The 17952-nt window shown below is 36.3% G+C and overlaps 1 protein-coding gene across 1 annotated transcript in view; it reads left to right on the forward strand.

Moving 5' to 3' along the window:
- Cntn6 (contactin 6) overlaps positions 1–17952 on the forward strand; it is a 354660-nt gene that overhangs the window by 147842 nt on the left and 188866 nt on the right. Inside the window, 2 exon segments of the mRNA XM_028886665.2 lie at positions 9919–10045; positions 17280–17455. Coding sequence (XP_028742498.1) covers positions 9919–10045; positions 17280–17455 — 303 coding nt within the window.

The following is a 17952-nucleotide window of genomic DNA, read 5'->3' on the forward strand; positions in this document are numbered from 1 at the left end:
TTCAGATGCTGTTCCATTGCACAACAGAAGCCATCGGCCCTCTGCCTGTTAAGCTGCCTTCCAAGAAAAGGGCACTGTACCTTTTCCGGATTGTGAAGGCCTCTTCAGGGATGGGGCCATATTGTCCTGGCCTCAGAAGATGACTTTTGATAAAGCCATAACCACACTTGTTTTGACAAGAATCAGTAGTCCTTTGTTTCGTGTTCTGTCTGTCCATTTTGTCCTGTTGATTTGAGGATACTTTGTTGTCCGGTGGCTAACTTTTGCCACAATGAAAGTGGACTCCGTATACAGTTTCTTCAATGCCCATATTTTCTCTGAAGTAGATTGGTACTGCCAGGAGCCGACATGTCTCAAAAAAGAAAAATTTTCTAAGTTATTAAAACATTTTAAATGCCATATTCTATAGATCTCTTAAGGGTTTGAAGGTGACCTGTCTAAAACATCTCTGCTCAATTTTTAAAACATATCTAATATGACTACAAGTTCTATTGTAATGTCTAACTACTAACTTTCATTTCTTTATATCATAATAGTTGGTAATAATAACATTCAAGGATCAGAAAATTGCATTGTATGATTTTTGCATTGAAAAATGAATGGTATGAATACAATTAGAAATATACATATAGCATTTTCTAACAATATCAGTTTCAAATTTGTATACAATATAAAACAATCCAATTCAATGTAAAGTATTTAAAACTAGTAATTGTCTTTTTCTTTTCTTCCTTTCTTTTCCTTCCTTTTTTTTTTGTTTAAATAAGAACCTTAAATCTAATCTCCTTTGCTTAGCCTTTTTCCTAACCCTTGACAACAACTTGTAACCAACCCCCCTAAACATTGAAAATTATCCCAGACCCAAAACCCATTAAAAAGACCAAAAACCACCAGCCCCACACCACCTCTTTGGGAATGTGGTCGTCGTATTCTTAAAATGGCTTCCTGCTGGGTATGGGCAAAGTTTTCTTTATCCTGAAAGAAAAATTTTAGGTTAATTGTCAAATTCTAGGAAAGGTAACTATATCCTTCATTATCCAGTCTGTGTATAATGCCAAAGTTCAGGGTTTATCTCAAGTTCTTATTCAAGTAGTCTTTGAGACTGGATCATCTCAGCTAGTCATCTCAAAATTGCTCTGAGCACCTTGTAGTTCAAAGCTGATCTGTGGAAGATGTTTGTCAGCTTAATGATATTATTATTGTCCACGTGGGATTGTTGTTGTTGTGGGGCCCCATCTTCTTTCTGGAGACTTCAGCTGATGTTAGGCCTGGCCGTGATTTCCTGCAGAAAACTGATAAAAGACTCGAACACAAAGACATATATATGCAGCTAATTGAAGCCTTTTTTCTAGAATTAGTTAGTACTCTATATGACCATTCATATCTTAACAAAGTTTAAAATGTATATATATCTATATATCTATATATGTTAATCTTGTAAATTTTGATATAAAATTCATACTTTAAGAAAAGTTTAAAGAATCAGAATAGAATTAAAGAGTTGAGATTAGTAATAGAATAGTCCCTTAATTAATTTGGCTTTTGTCCTGTACCATAGCAGAAGATTGCTCTTTTATTCTGGCATGATACAGGGAGTTTGCATTTTCCTTTTAACAACATGCTTCAGTTTAAAGAAGGAGAGAGCCATTCTCCAACTCCAAAGTCAGCTTTAAATTTTAATTGAATTGGGACTATTAGAAAACCAATAGTGTTAAATCTTTGGAGAAAAGCAGAAACAAACATTTAGGAAGACATAAAAATTTTTTAGATAATATATACCCATACGCTGTTTCACTCTGTTTCTTGGGATAGATGATTTGTCACTTTTCTTTAGTAGTCTCATTTGTCCAGTGTTCTTCAGATTCCTTAACCTTCATTCTCCTAAAAGACAAAAACAGAAACCTTTCCCCACGACTAATTTTGGGGATGTTCCTTTTTGGCAAGTTATTATCTGATTAAATGAAAAGGCATGTGTTACTGGTACAAGTTAGATTAAATTGGATGCTCATGCTGGTGGATGAATTATCACCTCCTCTAATTAAGAGGTCTCTCTTGTTCAAATAGAACCTTTATCAATTTTGATGGTACCCACAGCTTATCATCTCCTGTAGAAACAAAAGCAAAACCTTGTCCCCAATGTAATACATAACCTGGTTTCTATTCTGAGGTCAGCACATCCTTAAAGTATATAGGCTGATTTAATTCTGTAGTTTTTTCTATTATCCAATGTCTCTCTGCCGCTGTTGTTCCTTTCTCATTGGCATTCAGAAAATTCAAAGTTAGAAGAGCATTATGCAGTCTATTTCTGGGGGTTTTTGTTACCCCTTTCTGTTTATTTAGCATATCCTTTAGAGTTCTGTTTGATCTTTCTATAACTGCTTGACCTGTAGGATTATGCGGTATTCCTGTAATATGCTTTATATTGTAATAAGCAAAAAACTTTTTTATTTTAACAGAGACATATGATGGAGCATTGTCAGTTTTGATTTGTGCAGGTATACCCATGATGGCCATAACTTCTAGCAAATGAGTGATTACAGAATCAGCTTTTTCAGAACTCAAAGCAGTTGCCCATTGAAATCCTGAATAAGTATCGATGGTGTGGTGTACATATTTCAATTTTCCAAATTCTGCAAAGTGAAACATGTCCATCTGCCAGATTTCATTTATCTGATTACCCTTTGGGTTACATCCTGCTGGTAATGGCGTTTGATTGTAGAAGGAACAAGTAGGACATTTCTTTACTATTTCTTTGGCTTGTTGCCAGGTTATGGAAAAATCCTTTTTTAAACCTTTACTATTGACATGATGTTTTTATGAAATTCTGAGGCCTCCAGCACATTTCCTATCAATAATTTATCAATCTCATCATTGCCTTGTGCTAGAGGGCCTGGCAGACCAGTATGGGATCGAATGTGAGTTATATATAAAGGATGATTCCTTTTCCTGATTGTATCTTGTAATTGAATAAATAGTGAAGTTAATTCTGAAGCATCAGGGATAAATTCTGCAGTCTCAATATGTAATACCACTCTTTCAGCATACTGAGAGTCAGTTACTATGTTGAGAGGTTCTGAAAAATCCATTAATACCAACAGAATAGCATACAATTCTGATTTTTGAACTGAATTATAAGGACTTTGAACCACTTTACTTAAATTTTCTGATTTGTAACCTGCCTTTCCTTGTTTGTTGGCATCTGTATAAAATGTATGAACTCCAGATATGGGTTTTTGCCATACAATTCGAGGCAAGATCCAATCAGCTCTCTTTATAAGACCAATTCTATCACTTTTGGGATATTTGCTGTTAATTTCTCCCAAAAAATTACTGCAAACTCTTTGCCAAGGTTCACTTTCTGTCCATAATTTTTCAATGTCCTCCTTAGTTAATGGTACGACAATTTCTGCTGGGTCTATTCCTGCTAATTGACAAAGTCTCAATTTTCCTTTGCAAATCAAGTCAGAGATTTTTTCCACATAAGTTTTTAATTTTTTATTTGTTTTATTTGGTAAAAATATCCATTCCAATATAATATCTTCCCTCTGCATTAATATTCCAGTAGGAGAATGCCAAATCTGCGTAGAACAGTAGAAATCCGAGGGGATTTTCAAAACAGTCACCTAGTGTCCGAGGTGTAAATCCAGAAAGAGAGAGAGAGAGAGAGAGAGAGAGAGAGAGAGAGAGAGAGAGAGAGAGAGGGAGAGAGAGAGAGAGAAAGGAAAGAGAGAGAGAGAACGCAAAAGAAAGTGTAGCCGGCTAAATCTTAAATCCAGCCATGTGTTCCCTCTTGAGCCAAGTCAAGGCTTGGCTCTGGCTTCCTTAAGCTCCAACTACATGCATTGGCTTTACAGGCAGGGCCCTGTTAGGCAGGGCAGGTCTGAGTTGTTTGTAGCACTGGCTTTAAGCAAGCAGGCTTTAAGCAAGCAGCTCACAGTTAGTCCAGCCTGAGGCCAAGCAGACCTAGGCCCGGGCTAGGAAGTCGCCGCTCGGACTAGGGAGCCAATCGCCCGGCCTGCCACCCTTGTGGGTAAGCGGACCTGCCGCCAAGCCAAGCGGTTTTTAATGGATTCTTGTAACGTTGGGCGCCAGATGTAGATGTAATCAACCGTCTTATTAAATAAGAAACACAGAACCAATGTAAAAGAGAAAGCCAAGAGGTCAGAGCTCAGAGCTAAAATCTCACCCTTTCTCCTGCCATGGTTCCAGCTTCCCGAAAGAGAGCTATATCCTGTCTGTCCATCTTTTTATAGTATTTTTTCTGCCTTCTCATTGGTTGTAAACCCAAACACATGACTACCTTGTCACTGTCTGTATGTACAGCCCCCCAGGTCTTAAAGGCATATGTCTCCAATGCTGACTGTATCCCTGAACACACAGAGATCTATGGGATTAAAGGTGTGTGCCACCACCGCCACACTCTTGCTATGGCTCTAATAGCTCTGACCCCCAGGTAACTTTATTTATTAACATACAATCAAAATCACATTTCAGTACAATTAGAATATCACCACACTTAACAGGTCTTATTAATTAAAAAAAAAAAAAGCCTGGAGCCAGGTATTGGGATGAATGCTTGAAGATCAGAGAAACAGAACAAGCCACAGTTTCCTTACCTTGCCAATTCTTCAGGTGATCCTGTTTCCTCAGACTGGATACCTCTCAGCTGAACTGTGCTGCTCAAAGCCTACAAGCTTAACCAGCCTAGTTCCTGGTCCTCATGCCTTATATACCTTTCTGCTTCCAGCCATCCTTCCTGGGATTAAAGGTGTGAGTCACCATGCCAGGCTGTTTCCAGTGTGACCTTGAACTCACAGAGATCCAGAAGGATCTCTGCCTTTGGAATGCTAAGATTAAAGGTGTGTGTGCCACCATTTTCTGGCCTCTATATTTAGTGGCTGTTCTGTTCTCTGACCCCAGATAAGTTTATTAGGGTACACAATATTTTGGGGAACACAATATCACCACAATGTCTCTCTGCCTCAGCCTTCCACTTCCCAGAATTCTCTCTCCTTGTCCGGCCTATACTTCCTGCCTGGCTACTGTCCAATCAGTGTTTTATTTGTTAACCATTCAGAGCAACAGATTTAACAAACAGAACATCCCATAGCAATTAGGTTTCTAGCTCATCCCAGGGATGCCCCTTATTCCATTTTTCTCTCCCAGTACTCTCTTCCTTCATCTTCTCCCAACCTGATCCCTCCTGTTCCCATGCATGTATTCCCATCCAGACCCTGCCCCCTATTCACCTGTGATAGCTATTCTAATTCCCCTTCACAGTGAGAGCCATATGCCCCCTCCCCTGCTGAGCCTTCTTTGTTACTTGGTTTCTTTGGATCTGTGGTTTGTAGCATGGTTATCCTTTACTTTATGATTAATACTCACTTATAAGTGAGTACATACCCTGTTTGTCTTTCTTGGTCTGGGTTACCTCACTCAGGATGACCTTTTCTAGCTTCATCAATTTCCTGGCAAATATCATGTTGTTATTTTTTAACAGCTGAGTGATATTCTATTGTGTAAATGCACCACATTTTCTTTATCCATTTTTTTAATAGAAGGGCATCTAGGGAATAACTGACCAATGACTGGTACAGCTTGAGACCCATACCATGATAGGGAAACTACCCCTGATACTTTCTGGAAGTCCCATACCCGGGGAGCTAGACAATCCAGAGACTTAGGTTATAACCAAGGAATAGGCAGAACTTAGGGAATCCTGTGGAAGTGGGGAGAAAGGATTGAGGGAGCCATTGGGGTCAAGGACACCACAAAATAACCCTACAAAACTAACTAACTGGGTACATAGAGATTCACAGAGACTGAACTGCCAACTAGAACCCTTGTATGGAACTGACCTAGGCCCTCTGCACATATGTTACTGTTGTCTAGCTTAGTTCCTTGTGGGACTCCTAACAGTGGGAGCAGGGGATGTTTCTGACTGTTACTTGCTTGTGGGACCCTTTTCTCCTGCTGGGACCCCTTTTTTCCATTCTTAACAGGAGAGGAGGTTCCTAGTCTCACTTCAACTTGATAGTCCATGTCTGTCTGATATACACGGAAGACCTCCCTTTTTCTGAAGATAAAAGAGGAAGAGTAGGTGGAGGAATAGGAATAGGCATAGGGAGGTTGGGGAGAGAGGACTTAGAGGAAAGGAGTGAGGAAGGGGAATTGTAATTGGACTGGGAAAAAGTAACTAATTAATGAATTAACTAATTAAAAAGTAAAAAGAAAAGATCTTATCAATAGCTGGTTCCTAACCACGAACTCAGTGTTTCTGCTTCAGCTTCCTGTGTACCGTGATCACAGGCATGCACCACAGAGTATACATACCTTACATTTCATCTTTAAGAATTTTCCTTAAGAAAAATAGATCCAAATACTTCTGTATTAATTTGTCACATTGGGAACAGGCTGTTTGACACCATTATGTTGAAAATACACTTTGGTGAATGACAAGATCACAGCATCTGTTTATTTGACATCTGTAGACATTTCTACTTGGTTTTCTGCAGAGAATACTCATTGTTAACCTAGTGTTAATACTGTCTTTTCTTTTGCTCTTAGATGAGCTAAGATTTAAACCTGGTCTTACAAATGCTTCAGTTTGAAAATCAGTCCCCTAGCCTGTACATCCATTGGTGTAGAGTGTCCTTTCTCTCAAATGATCTGGGAGTTTGGAGTATTTTTTCCACTGAAAACAAGGTTCTCTTCATCATTTTTTTTTCTGGTATCTCTGTCTTATTTCTAATGTAGTGACATGAAACCATTATGTGGGCTTGGATGATCTTTCTGTTTCCTACCAATTTAATTTCTTTATTATCAGTGCTTTTAAAACATTATTTGCAGGTTTTTAGCTTATTTAGGTAATTTATCTTTCAGTGATGTCTGGTTTTTTTTTTTGCATGCCTATTCCAATCATAGTGTTATTACTCTAATGATGCTGTTTGGTTTATAATCTGTACCTTACTTTTATATCTAGCAAATTCACCTGGGTCTACTGTCCATGCATTTCCATCTTTACAATGTTGTTTTTTTTTTTTGAAACATTTCTATTTATATATGTGTAAAACTTTGAAACATTTGATGGCTTTCCTGAAGCATGTTGCTCTAGATTGGGGAATTTCTGTGTACTGACAGCATGTTATATGTATTGTTATCATTTTTCCTATGTATTTGTGCACACCTGTGATCCCAGTATGTGGGAAGCTGAGGCAGAATCACTGAGTTTATGGTTAGGCCAAGGTATTGATAAGATCTTTTCTTTTTAATTTTAATTAGTTAATTCATTAATTAGTTACTTTTTCCCAGTCCAATTACAGTCCCTATTGATTTTTCTCAGTCCATCTTCTCATATTGTTCATGCTTGCAATCTTTATAAAATATACTTCCCCATCACTTAACAGGAAGCATATTTCTCAATTTCTTAGCTATCTTATCTGAGACCTGCCTAATTTATTCCTTTGTGACACCTGTTTAGAGTTGGGATATGTTGTGAAAACTCACATTTTGTAGTCTTGGAGAATCATGGATCATGGAGTTGGAAGAAACTTAGTCTTTTTTGTTTGTTTGTTTTGTTTTGTTTTACAAATTGCTAAGATTTTTTAGCTAAGATGACCTGCATTAAGATTAGCCTTGGAAAAAAACATAAATATACATCACTGGGAGAGTTTACACTTTCCTACTGGGCCCTGCCGATGTGGCAGGAGTGTTCAGGCCTGAATCTGAAAAAAAAAAATATGGAGTCAGCTTCATAATCTGCTAGCCACCCATTTCAAAAATGTTGTGTAAAAAGAGGTTTGTTACAGGAACATACAATCCATGTGCATCAGATCTGGTTACCTCCAAATTTGAACATTGTAAAAAGTTTCTCGTGATATTATTTCATCGGTAAATCTCATGATTGGGGGCAAGATTAAGCATTGGAGAACTTTCAATTTTGTGACCACAGCTATATTGTCTTATTTAGCAAGGTTTCTTAGTGTTGTTATTATTATTATCTGTGAATTTTTGTTATTGTTGTTGTTTTATTTTGTATGTTTGATGTTGTTTGCATTTTGTCATGTCTTGCCTAAGGTCTAAGAGTATAAGACCTTCAGTCCCTTCTTTCTAAATTAGCCTTTGCAACAGTCTTGGGATATAATATCTATATTGTATCTCTCTGACATTATTAGGCAATTTATCTAGCATTGTATAATTGATAACTGTTCAAATTGAAGCTTATAATTGTCTATACTACTATGCCAAAGCTGAATATACTGAAATTAAAGCTTAAATCTCTATTGAAAAATTATTTTACTTTGGTGGAAATATTTTAGATGTTTGATGGAAGAATAATAGGTAAGTGGATCATAAAGAAAGAATACGAATGTTTCTTTATTTTTATATCTTCTCTTAAAGTAGATAGAGATTTGCAAAAGAGATCCAACTTTCTAGACTTCAATTTCTTCATATAAAAATAATAATAATGGCAACAGTGATGATGTTGGTGGCGGTAAATAATACCATAGGTCCTTGACTCTCCATTTGCTTGTAACCAGCAAGATATGACACAATTTATAAGAAGAATCACATTAAATTTCAAGATAATCATAACTAACCAAATCATGGATGTTGCTCATACCTGATAAGGCTGTTGTGATTCTAGGTTGTGTGCTTTTACACACTGGTTCTGCTGTCTTTCCCCATTGAGAAATTTGCCTTAAATGGTAGGATTTTGATTCTCTGGCACTACATGTATGGACTGAACATCCTATTAATAAGTCCTAATGCCAAGTTTATGCTTCATAGTGTGTATTTTCATATAAAAACAAATGCAGTCTTCTACCCTGTACGTTGGTTCTTCTTCTGCCTTTCCTCCTTGACTTTCCCACACAGTATTTCTGTCCATTGCACTGATTTAGGCCTGAATAAGGAAAACACCCAGCCACATTAAATGTGAGAGCAAGGATTCTAGAAGCCCAGTACCACCGGATGCTGTAGCCCCTGAGGGGTAATAAATGGACTGATGCAGGGAAGAATAAGGGCAGCAGTGAGCTAGAATGAGATGCACTGGACTGACTGATACTGATTACATGGAGAAAGAAAAGACAACAATTGAATAAATTCAGATTCTCAGCTTTGATTTAAAAAGGTTTTACTTGAAAAGAAATGCTTAAATGGAGTAAAGGATTAGATGAGTAAGTCATGTTAATTACTTAATTCTGTTGTTTTAATTGTGATGGTGTAGAGTATTCTTTGTTTATAGGAAGTAAAAACTACTAAATTTGCCACGAAAAGGGCTCAGTTCACAAAATTAATCTGCACAGTTCAGAAAACTATCATTTAAAAAAGACTTTATTGCATTCATTTTTATTGATTATACATGTTGGAGTACAAAGGGCAGAGGACAACTTTCAGGAGTTTGTTCCTGCTTCCCTTCTTGACAAGGCAGTCTATTGTTTCTCGTGCTGCAGCAGCACAAGCTGGTCGAGCTTGTATTGCATTTGACTTTCACATGGGTTCTGGGACTGACACTTGATCATCAACCTTGTGAAGTTTATATATTTACTTGCTGAGCTATCTCATCAGGACAGAAAAAAAAATCAATATTCTTATCATTCTTGAAGAATTTTCTCTATGGTCCAGCTTGTAACATAACATTTTCTTTTCTTTCTTCCTTTTTTTTTGTTTTTTTGAGACAGGGTTTCTTTGTGTAGCTTTGTGCCTTTTCTGGATCTCGCTCCGTAGACTAGGCTGACCTCGAACTCACAGAGATCCACCTGGCTCTGTCGCCTGAGTGCTGGGATTAAAGGCGTGCGCCACCACCGCCCGGCCTTAACATAACATTTTCTAATTTGTACAGAGATGAGATTTAATATAGGTATGCTATCAACCAGAGGCAAATATCTCAGTGGATATTCTCTTTTCTATTTCCAGGTGGGGGTCGTTTCAGCCGTCCAGTTTTTATCCAGGAGCCACAAGATGTCATTTTTCCTTTGGATTTATCCAGATCTGAAATCATTCTGACTTGTACTGCAAATGGTTACCCTTCACCCCACTACAGGTAAAACTGTACTTCTTGGTACCACCGTTGTCCTCTTTGTGGTTGCTGTAAAAGTGACACACAATAAGGATTCTCAGAAACATGTTACATATTCAGAGTAGACCTCAAGGTGTTTTTCCACTGCTATTCAGCTTTGTCTACACAAATCATATAAGCATATATACACATTCCGAACCCCAGTGCATTCCTTCATGCTGAATTCCAAGTAAACACTACTATATATCTGTTGCTTATTCCTTGAGATTAACGGAAAGCAGAGTCATATGTACTTAGAACTGAGAAAGAAAGCAAAGACAACATAGAAATAAAAGAAGGAAGAAGCACAGGAAGGTAGAAATTGGCAAGAGAAAGAACGATTTTGCTTCACAACTCGAAAAAGTTCTAGCTTATTTTGCATTCAGTATACATCTACTTCAGTTTAAGGGTGCTGCCTCAGTTTCCCATTATACAATAGCTATGAAAATGCCCTTCTGTAAACAAATAATCAAAGAAAAATCTTCAACTTATTTCATGAGATCAAATTCTGAAACTTTCCAACAGCTCTCATTGTGCCAAAAAATATTAATTGTAGAAAAAACTCTGTTGAAAGCAATTTTGTGCATTCTAAGGCCAAGAGAGGATCTTTATTACAGGGAAAACATGTTTGTTGCTCATACAGAATATTATTTTCAAAGCCTTCATTAGTATGTTATTTCAAATTATTCTATCTTTTCTCACATTTGTCTACCTAAAGAGAACATATGAGAAGTATTTGGAGTCTTCCCTGGGATCTTTGTAACATACAATATAGTGGCTTAAATTAAACTTTTAACAAAAGCATTCAAAAAATAGTTTTCTGCTCAGACATCCTTCAGTTTTCCAATCACTACAAAGAAATAAAATAAAGGGTAGCTTGAGAGGAAGGATAGATTTTTTTTTTGTCTTATTTAAACAGTTGCAGTGTGGGTAGAACTCAAAGATCTATAAATGTATGTATATAAGTTGTATTTTTAAATGAAATGTTTTGTTGGTAAGAGCTATGTGCAATGTGAATAGAAGAAGAAAACTAATAAACATCAGAGTGACAGTTGGTCAGTTGGTGATTTGAATTTTAAAAGCATTTTCTCAAACTTTTAATTTTTAGACATGAAATTGAATTGACATACAGAAAAAGCAACAATTAAGTCAATTTTAGCAAACTGGGTTGGCTTTGTACACTGTAATAAAATACAGCCTCCATCTATATATGATTACTAGAGGAATGCGCCACATATTTAAACTGACAAAACCAAAGCCATCTGTATATTATCTCTTATTTAGCTTATATTTTGTAGAATAAATTTCTTATCTTATATCAATAACTAAAGAGTTTAAAAGCTAAATCTTTTTCTTAATAAATTCTTAACCCAATTCAAGTCAATTGATTGAGAAAGACCAATCACTTTACTAATTGTTTTACTCAAATTGGGTTTTTTTTTTCTGCTAAAAGAAAAGCAAAATTGTTTTAAGGCTGGTGAGATGGCTCAGCCCTGGAGAGTATTTGCTGCTCTGGCAAAGGACCAGGGTTTGATATGCAGCATCCACACAGTGCTCACAACAGTCTCTAACTCCAGTTTCAAGAGATCTAACACTATTTCTGGCCTCTGCTCACACTGCAAGTACAGGGTTTACAGACATACATGTAGGACAACCACCCTTACACATAAAGTAGAAAATTTTAGAAAAGGATATTACTTCATTTAACCTTAAATTAACTTAATTTAAAATGAACCATATAAAATATGATTAATACATACTTTTAAGATCACCATATTTGAAATTATAGTTTTGGCATTTAAAAGCTAATTCAGTTGATCAAATATATAGGTAAGATTTCTTGGAGGGAGGGTATCCAAATGCCTATATGCTTTTAAATTTGTTAAATATAACCTAAGTAATGTGAATTTAAAATGTTTATATTTTTTCAGTAAGTATAAAAGTATAAGCTACTTTGTTATAAAGACAGTTTTTTTGTTAGTGCAACAATGAAGACATAAATAAAGAATATAGGTAGGAATTCTAACAGTGCTAAATAACTTATATTCCTCAGATATTTGTAAACTAGAAAACTAAAAAAAAAAAAACATTTTAGCTTCTTATTTCTAATCTTTATACAGTGCTTAAACATATTCCTCTATTTACACAATAAGAAACTCATAGGCAAGAGGCATTGGAATGGGAAAAGAATTAAATTTTAATGCCTAAATATCAGACTCAGATCCAATTTCCTTGATAATATAGCAAATTATATTCTAGCAGTGCAATGTAAAATTTTAGTATCCATGTTGCCATTTCTGCTTACATTTTTTTTTACAATTTACTAATCACCATATTAAACATAGATTATTTGGTAGAGTGTACACTGGAGAAAATGTCTTTATTATTGCAGAGTCCAAGGTTATACAGGGATTTTTAAGCAAAATGAGAAACAGTACATTAGAGCCTCCCACTTAAAAGTAAGAATTATTTTTTGTAATGGCAATTCTGTACTACAAATAACTCTAGGAGGATCAATTTCCTTTTTAGTAACTACTACTTCCTCCTGGAGTGACAGTGGCCTTTCCTGTATAGTATTTTTTTTTTTAACAAGAAGAAAACTTCAGGGGAATATGTTGCTTTAAAATTTTTGTTTTGTTGTTCTAATCAGGATCATAGCACCAAATTTATTCTATTTTTTTTCTTTTTTCCCCAAATGAATTGTTATATTGGTTATTCTGTGGAGGATAAAAAACTGTTTATATTATTTTTGTTGTTGTTCTGTAAATTCAGTATAGTAAACTGAATCCCATGGGAGGAAATAGCAATCTTAAAAGTAGATCTTTGGAAGTAGTTAAGAAAAATTTGAGCTAAATCATATTAAGTGAAATAAATGCTGTTATAAACAGTTGCACAATTAAAGTCAAAAGCAAGGAAGAATTGCTTGTATAGTTTCAAAGCCCAAGGAACGCATGAGGTGATAAAACTGAGTAAGGGAGCATTGAAAAGGGAAAAGAGAGTGGGCTACTCAAAGCCAGTGGTGAGAGAGAATTACTAAGTTTAGAATATACGGAGAAATCAGCTATCAGAGAACTTAATCCCAAACATTCTTTTTGAAAAAAGAGATTACCACATACATTATTTCTGTATATCATATACTTTCTCTCAGAAAAAGTGGGAATACCAGTGATGACTTCTGACAAATCTATTTATAAACTACTTATAACCAGGAGAGAATCAACCCACTCATTGTTAGCCTCTCCTAGAAAATAAGAGAGTCAGTAAAATCTCAGGAGATGTCATTGTCTCCTCATACATTTCTCCACTTTGTGTTAAAGACTTCCTGTGATCAAGCCTGGTATACACTGTGAAATTTTTATAGTGGATAGACATGAGGATGGGAGGATGGACAGGACGGCAATGGAAAAGCAGACAAGAGGACTCTTTCCATGGAGGCAACAGGTTCAATGTATTCTGTAATAGCAGCAGCAGCAAACAAACTTAGAATGTAGATTTTAGTGTTTTCCTCCAGTGGTCTGGGGCTGGGCTCAAATGTAGGTGCCTGTAAGAAGCACTTAAGAAAGAGACCAGATTTGTTAGACATCACACACAAAGACATGCATGGATATGCACATTACCAAAGGACAGCAAATAGAACTTCCAGTCATATTGTCCAGTCACATCTCAACTACTTAATTGTGAAAGATATTCCTTAGTAAAAGGATCATATTCTAGTTCAAATTCATCACATCTCCTAGAACTAATGTGTTAGTTCATATGCATAAAACATTCATTCAACACACATTTTCTAGTTTGTATCATAGGAAAATTCGCTTGGATATGTAATAATGCTATCAGTAAAGTATGTCTGACAGTTACTTTAATGAAGTAAAACTATTTCTCCATTTATTTAAGCATATTAATTAGGACAAAGCCCAAACCCAGAGCTGAACTCCTGATCTATATGCACAGTTTAATAATCATTGTACCATAGTGATTAGAATGATTATGGGGCTACTGTGAAAAATTCATTTGCTGCAGCTAAGCCAACAACTTTGAATTTGTGTTGAAAAACAATTACTGCGCTTAATTAGGAGCATGTAATGATGACAGCAGTTATTTCAGTGATTGATTCCAAAATTAAAGAGAGCTGGCAAACTAAGTGTGGTATACCATTCTCTTTGAAAATGATAGAGAACACGGAGGTATGAGACCATGCCCTGTAAGTGAATTATGAAAGACAGGGTTACAGTGAGAGCAAGGGGAATATTGGCAACTTGAGACAGGCCAGCGGGAACAAGTTTTCTGCTTTTTGTGTCCTAGGAGCACAGACAAAAAGCAATATATAATAATTTCTATTGAAAATGTGGTGGGAAACCCAAGCTGTATAGATGAACTCTTGATGGCTGTTGTTCATCTTCATTTTATTAAAAAGAAGTTGACATATACAAGAGGTGGGCAAATCATTTTAAAGTTGACAGGATTGGTTCAAATCCTCTGATTGATTTGATATTTGTATTGGTGAAATTATTAAGGCCACTCCACACAGTTAAAAGGGAGATTTATTTAGTGGTGTAACTTACAAATGAAGGGATAGGTAGGTTGCAGGGTCTGGGAAAGATGCAGCACAGTCCGGTGGTATTCTCTGGAGAACTCTGCTCTGTCTACCTCCAGTGTCCAGGGTCCAGGAAACAAGAGAGCGCAGCACATACAGATCTCAGGTCTTCAGGCCCTCTCTTGGCCCCGCCTTGTAGGCATGATAGTTACCAAAGCCTCAATGGGGGTTGGAACTTCCAGACCAAAGCTGGAATGGCTACCCACTACAATTTGAGCCATCATTTTATATCTTTAATAGTATGAAGGAGTATCCAATTATGTATTTCTTTTCTATTTTAGTAGACATTAGTCATATTTTCTCCAGTGAATCTGTCACAATGTTGTCCCCCCAAAATCCAAAATCAATAGCATTCAAAATTACTTTGGAGAATGCCATTCCTTTCTCACAATTACCCACCCTAGCAAAATATTTTAAATAATTTCACTATGAATAGAAGATCACAGCAAGGCAGGAATATGCCCTCAAATATGGTTTGAAAATTGTATACATTATGTAGGGAGAGGCCATTTACTGGTAGGCTCAGGACAAATTACCCTAAAGCGGTAGTTCTCAACCTGTGGGGCACAACCCATTTTGGAAGGACCCTTTCACGATGGGTAATGGGGATGACTATCAGAAAACAGATTTTTACATTATGATTTATAATAGTAGAAAAATTAGAGTTATGAAGTAGCACAAAAATCATTTCATGATTGGGGGTCACCACAACATGAGGAACTGTATTAAAGGGTAGCTGCATTAGGAAGGTTGAGAACCACTGCCCTAAAGCCTGGAGACAATAGCAGAAGGTCTTTCACATCTCCCCACCTCACCCTTCTATTTTTAAGCTAAAGATATAGTTTTCATTTCAGAGGTCACTTCCCAAAGACTCTAAGCAAAAAACCTCCTTTTTCCTTGAGAACAACAATCATCAATGAAAACATGCACAGTCAGTCCCTGTAAGTTTTCACTAACTGTGAACATCAGCTCTTACTTGCTGTCCTTTATATCCCGACAATAGGACACTCTTTATGAATTCTAGCACTAAATATACAGATCTGTCTGTAATTGGGGGTGTTGTTTCTGAAAACCCTAATGTCATGAAAAAGCTATACTGAAAGACTGCATATGTACTAATACACAATTTTAGACCCTCAACCATGACCCTGACAATGAATGAAGAGCAGTTTTTTTTTCTCTGTATTTCTTCCACCTCTACCAGTATGAGTTATAATTCATTAATTTTAAATGCCTATTTCCATAAATGCTTTATATGACTACATATAACTTATAACTTTGAGATATACCTCATTAATGTGCAATGTTTATAATTTAAAATATGAAGTTGGGAGGTTTCCAATTTGAGAAGTGAATCTAATAACAGGAGGTGAGTGCATATTTACTGATCTTGAAATGGCCACATCAAGTCTTCTAAAGCTCTTTCTGCTTCCTTTCAAACAGTGCTAATGCCCTTTTTTTTTTTTTTTTTTTTTTTTTTGGTTTTTCAAGACAGGGTTTCTCTATATAGCTTTGTGCCTTTCCTAGAACTCACTTGGTAGTTCAGGCTGGCCTCCAACTCACAGAGATCCACCTGCCTCAGCCTCCCGAGTGCTAGGATTAAAGGCGTGCGCAACCACCGCCCTTTTATAGGTAGATAATTCTTGCACCGAAGGACTGTTGACTAATAGCTAAGCTGAGAGATTTTTGGCTTCTGGAAAAATAAAATAAAATAAAATAAAATAAAAACCTTCTCAAGCTGTATTTGTTTTGTTAGCATATAATTTTAGGTTGGTTTTCCTAAGTGCCATTGAAATATTTTCAATGTGATTAATTTTCCAAGCAGCAGACTCACAAAGACAATCACATTTTGACACTGTTGGGTCATTATTGTTGTGTTATCAGCCTTGAATGGGTATTGTCAGACCCTTGCTGCCATTCTTTGTCCTGGATGTAATGTAACCTTCTTGGGTTTCTGTCTCTAAATCATTTCTGACATTCTGTTTTGTAGTGTCAATTGTAGGGATTCAGGTATAGTATACATTATTTGAAAAGTCTCTAAAGAAATAGATGTCAGAATTGTTGACTGATGTCTAATTTTTATTTCTCATTTTAAGAGTTCTGATGCCTTTCTGGTTTCATGTGAGTGAGTCTTTGTAACTTATGAAGGGTAAAGAGCTTCCAAACAACCTATCAGTTTGTAGCCCTGGCCCCAGAACAGTTGTGTTTGTGAAGTGGTAGCATAGCCCTCTAGGCTCAGCTTGTGGTTGAGTAATACAAGAGAATGGCAAGTTCCAAGCCAGGAAGGGCTTCAGAGTTTGTTTGGTGTCAGCTGGGGCAACATGGTGAGAATGTGTCTGAGGATTTAAAAAAAAAATAAAATGAGTATATAAATGTTACCTAGTGGTGCAGCACATGGGTAGTGTGTGAGGTGGGTGCCCGTTCAAACTCCAGTACTACAAACAAAAACAGAACACTCTTCCCTTTAATAAAACTACAGAGATCACCCCACAGGTGATCATGTATTTTGTTTTGTTTTTGTTTATTTTTATGCCTATAAGAATTCAAACAGTGTGATTTTTATGATAAACAGCATTCTGTTCTTTATATTACATATGTAATTTTGTTTCTTTTTTATCCATGAAGGTGGAAACAAAATGGCACAGATATTGACTTCAGCATGACTTATCACTATAGGTTGGATGGAGGCAGTTTGGCCATCAGCAGCCCCCGCACAGATCAAGATATTGGCACCTACCAGTGTCTGGCCACCAATCCTGTGGGCACCATTCTGAGTAGGAAAGCAAAACTCCAGTTTGCATGTAAGTTTGTGGGAAAATTCCATACTGAATATGTCCTGGAAAAGTGTCTGGTGATATATCTATATTGGGCCAAAAGGTAGTTTTTTTTTTTCAGTTACCTGATCTTTGAAATCAAATGGAATTTTATGTGCATAAAAAGTTTTGCTTGCACATTTTGTAATTCCTGAGGATAATGGAAATCTGTTACTATTTTAGGTAGAAAATATTTTTGAAATTATATATTGTGAAATATTCTTAGAAACATCTCTAAAAGTGCCACATATCAATATTAAGATTATACATATAATATCATTGCCCTTTCATTTTTTTCTTTTAAGTAAGGTATTAGTGTGAATAGCACAGGAAAGCAACCTCAAGGCAGTGGTGTCATGTGGGGCAGGCGGGTGTTTCTCTAGGAACAGTGATCATACACCCACAGTGAGATGTAGGTGGAAATAAAGTGGTTGCCACAGGCAGGCTTTATATTAACTGTAACAATGTCCAGCTGCATCACATAA

Source organism: Peromyscus leucopus, chromosome 3 (assembly GCF_004664715.2).
Source record: "Peromyscus leucopus breed LL Stock chromosome 3, UCI_PerLeu_2.1, whole genome shotgun sequence".
In the NCBI taxonomy this organism is placed as follows: domain Eukaryota; kingdom Metazoa; phylum Chordata; class Mammalia; order Rodentia; family Cricetidae; genus Peromyscus; species Peromyscus leucopus.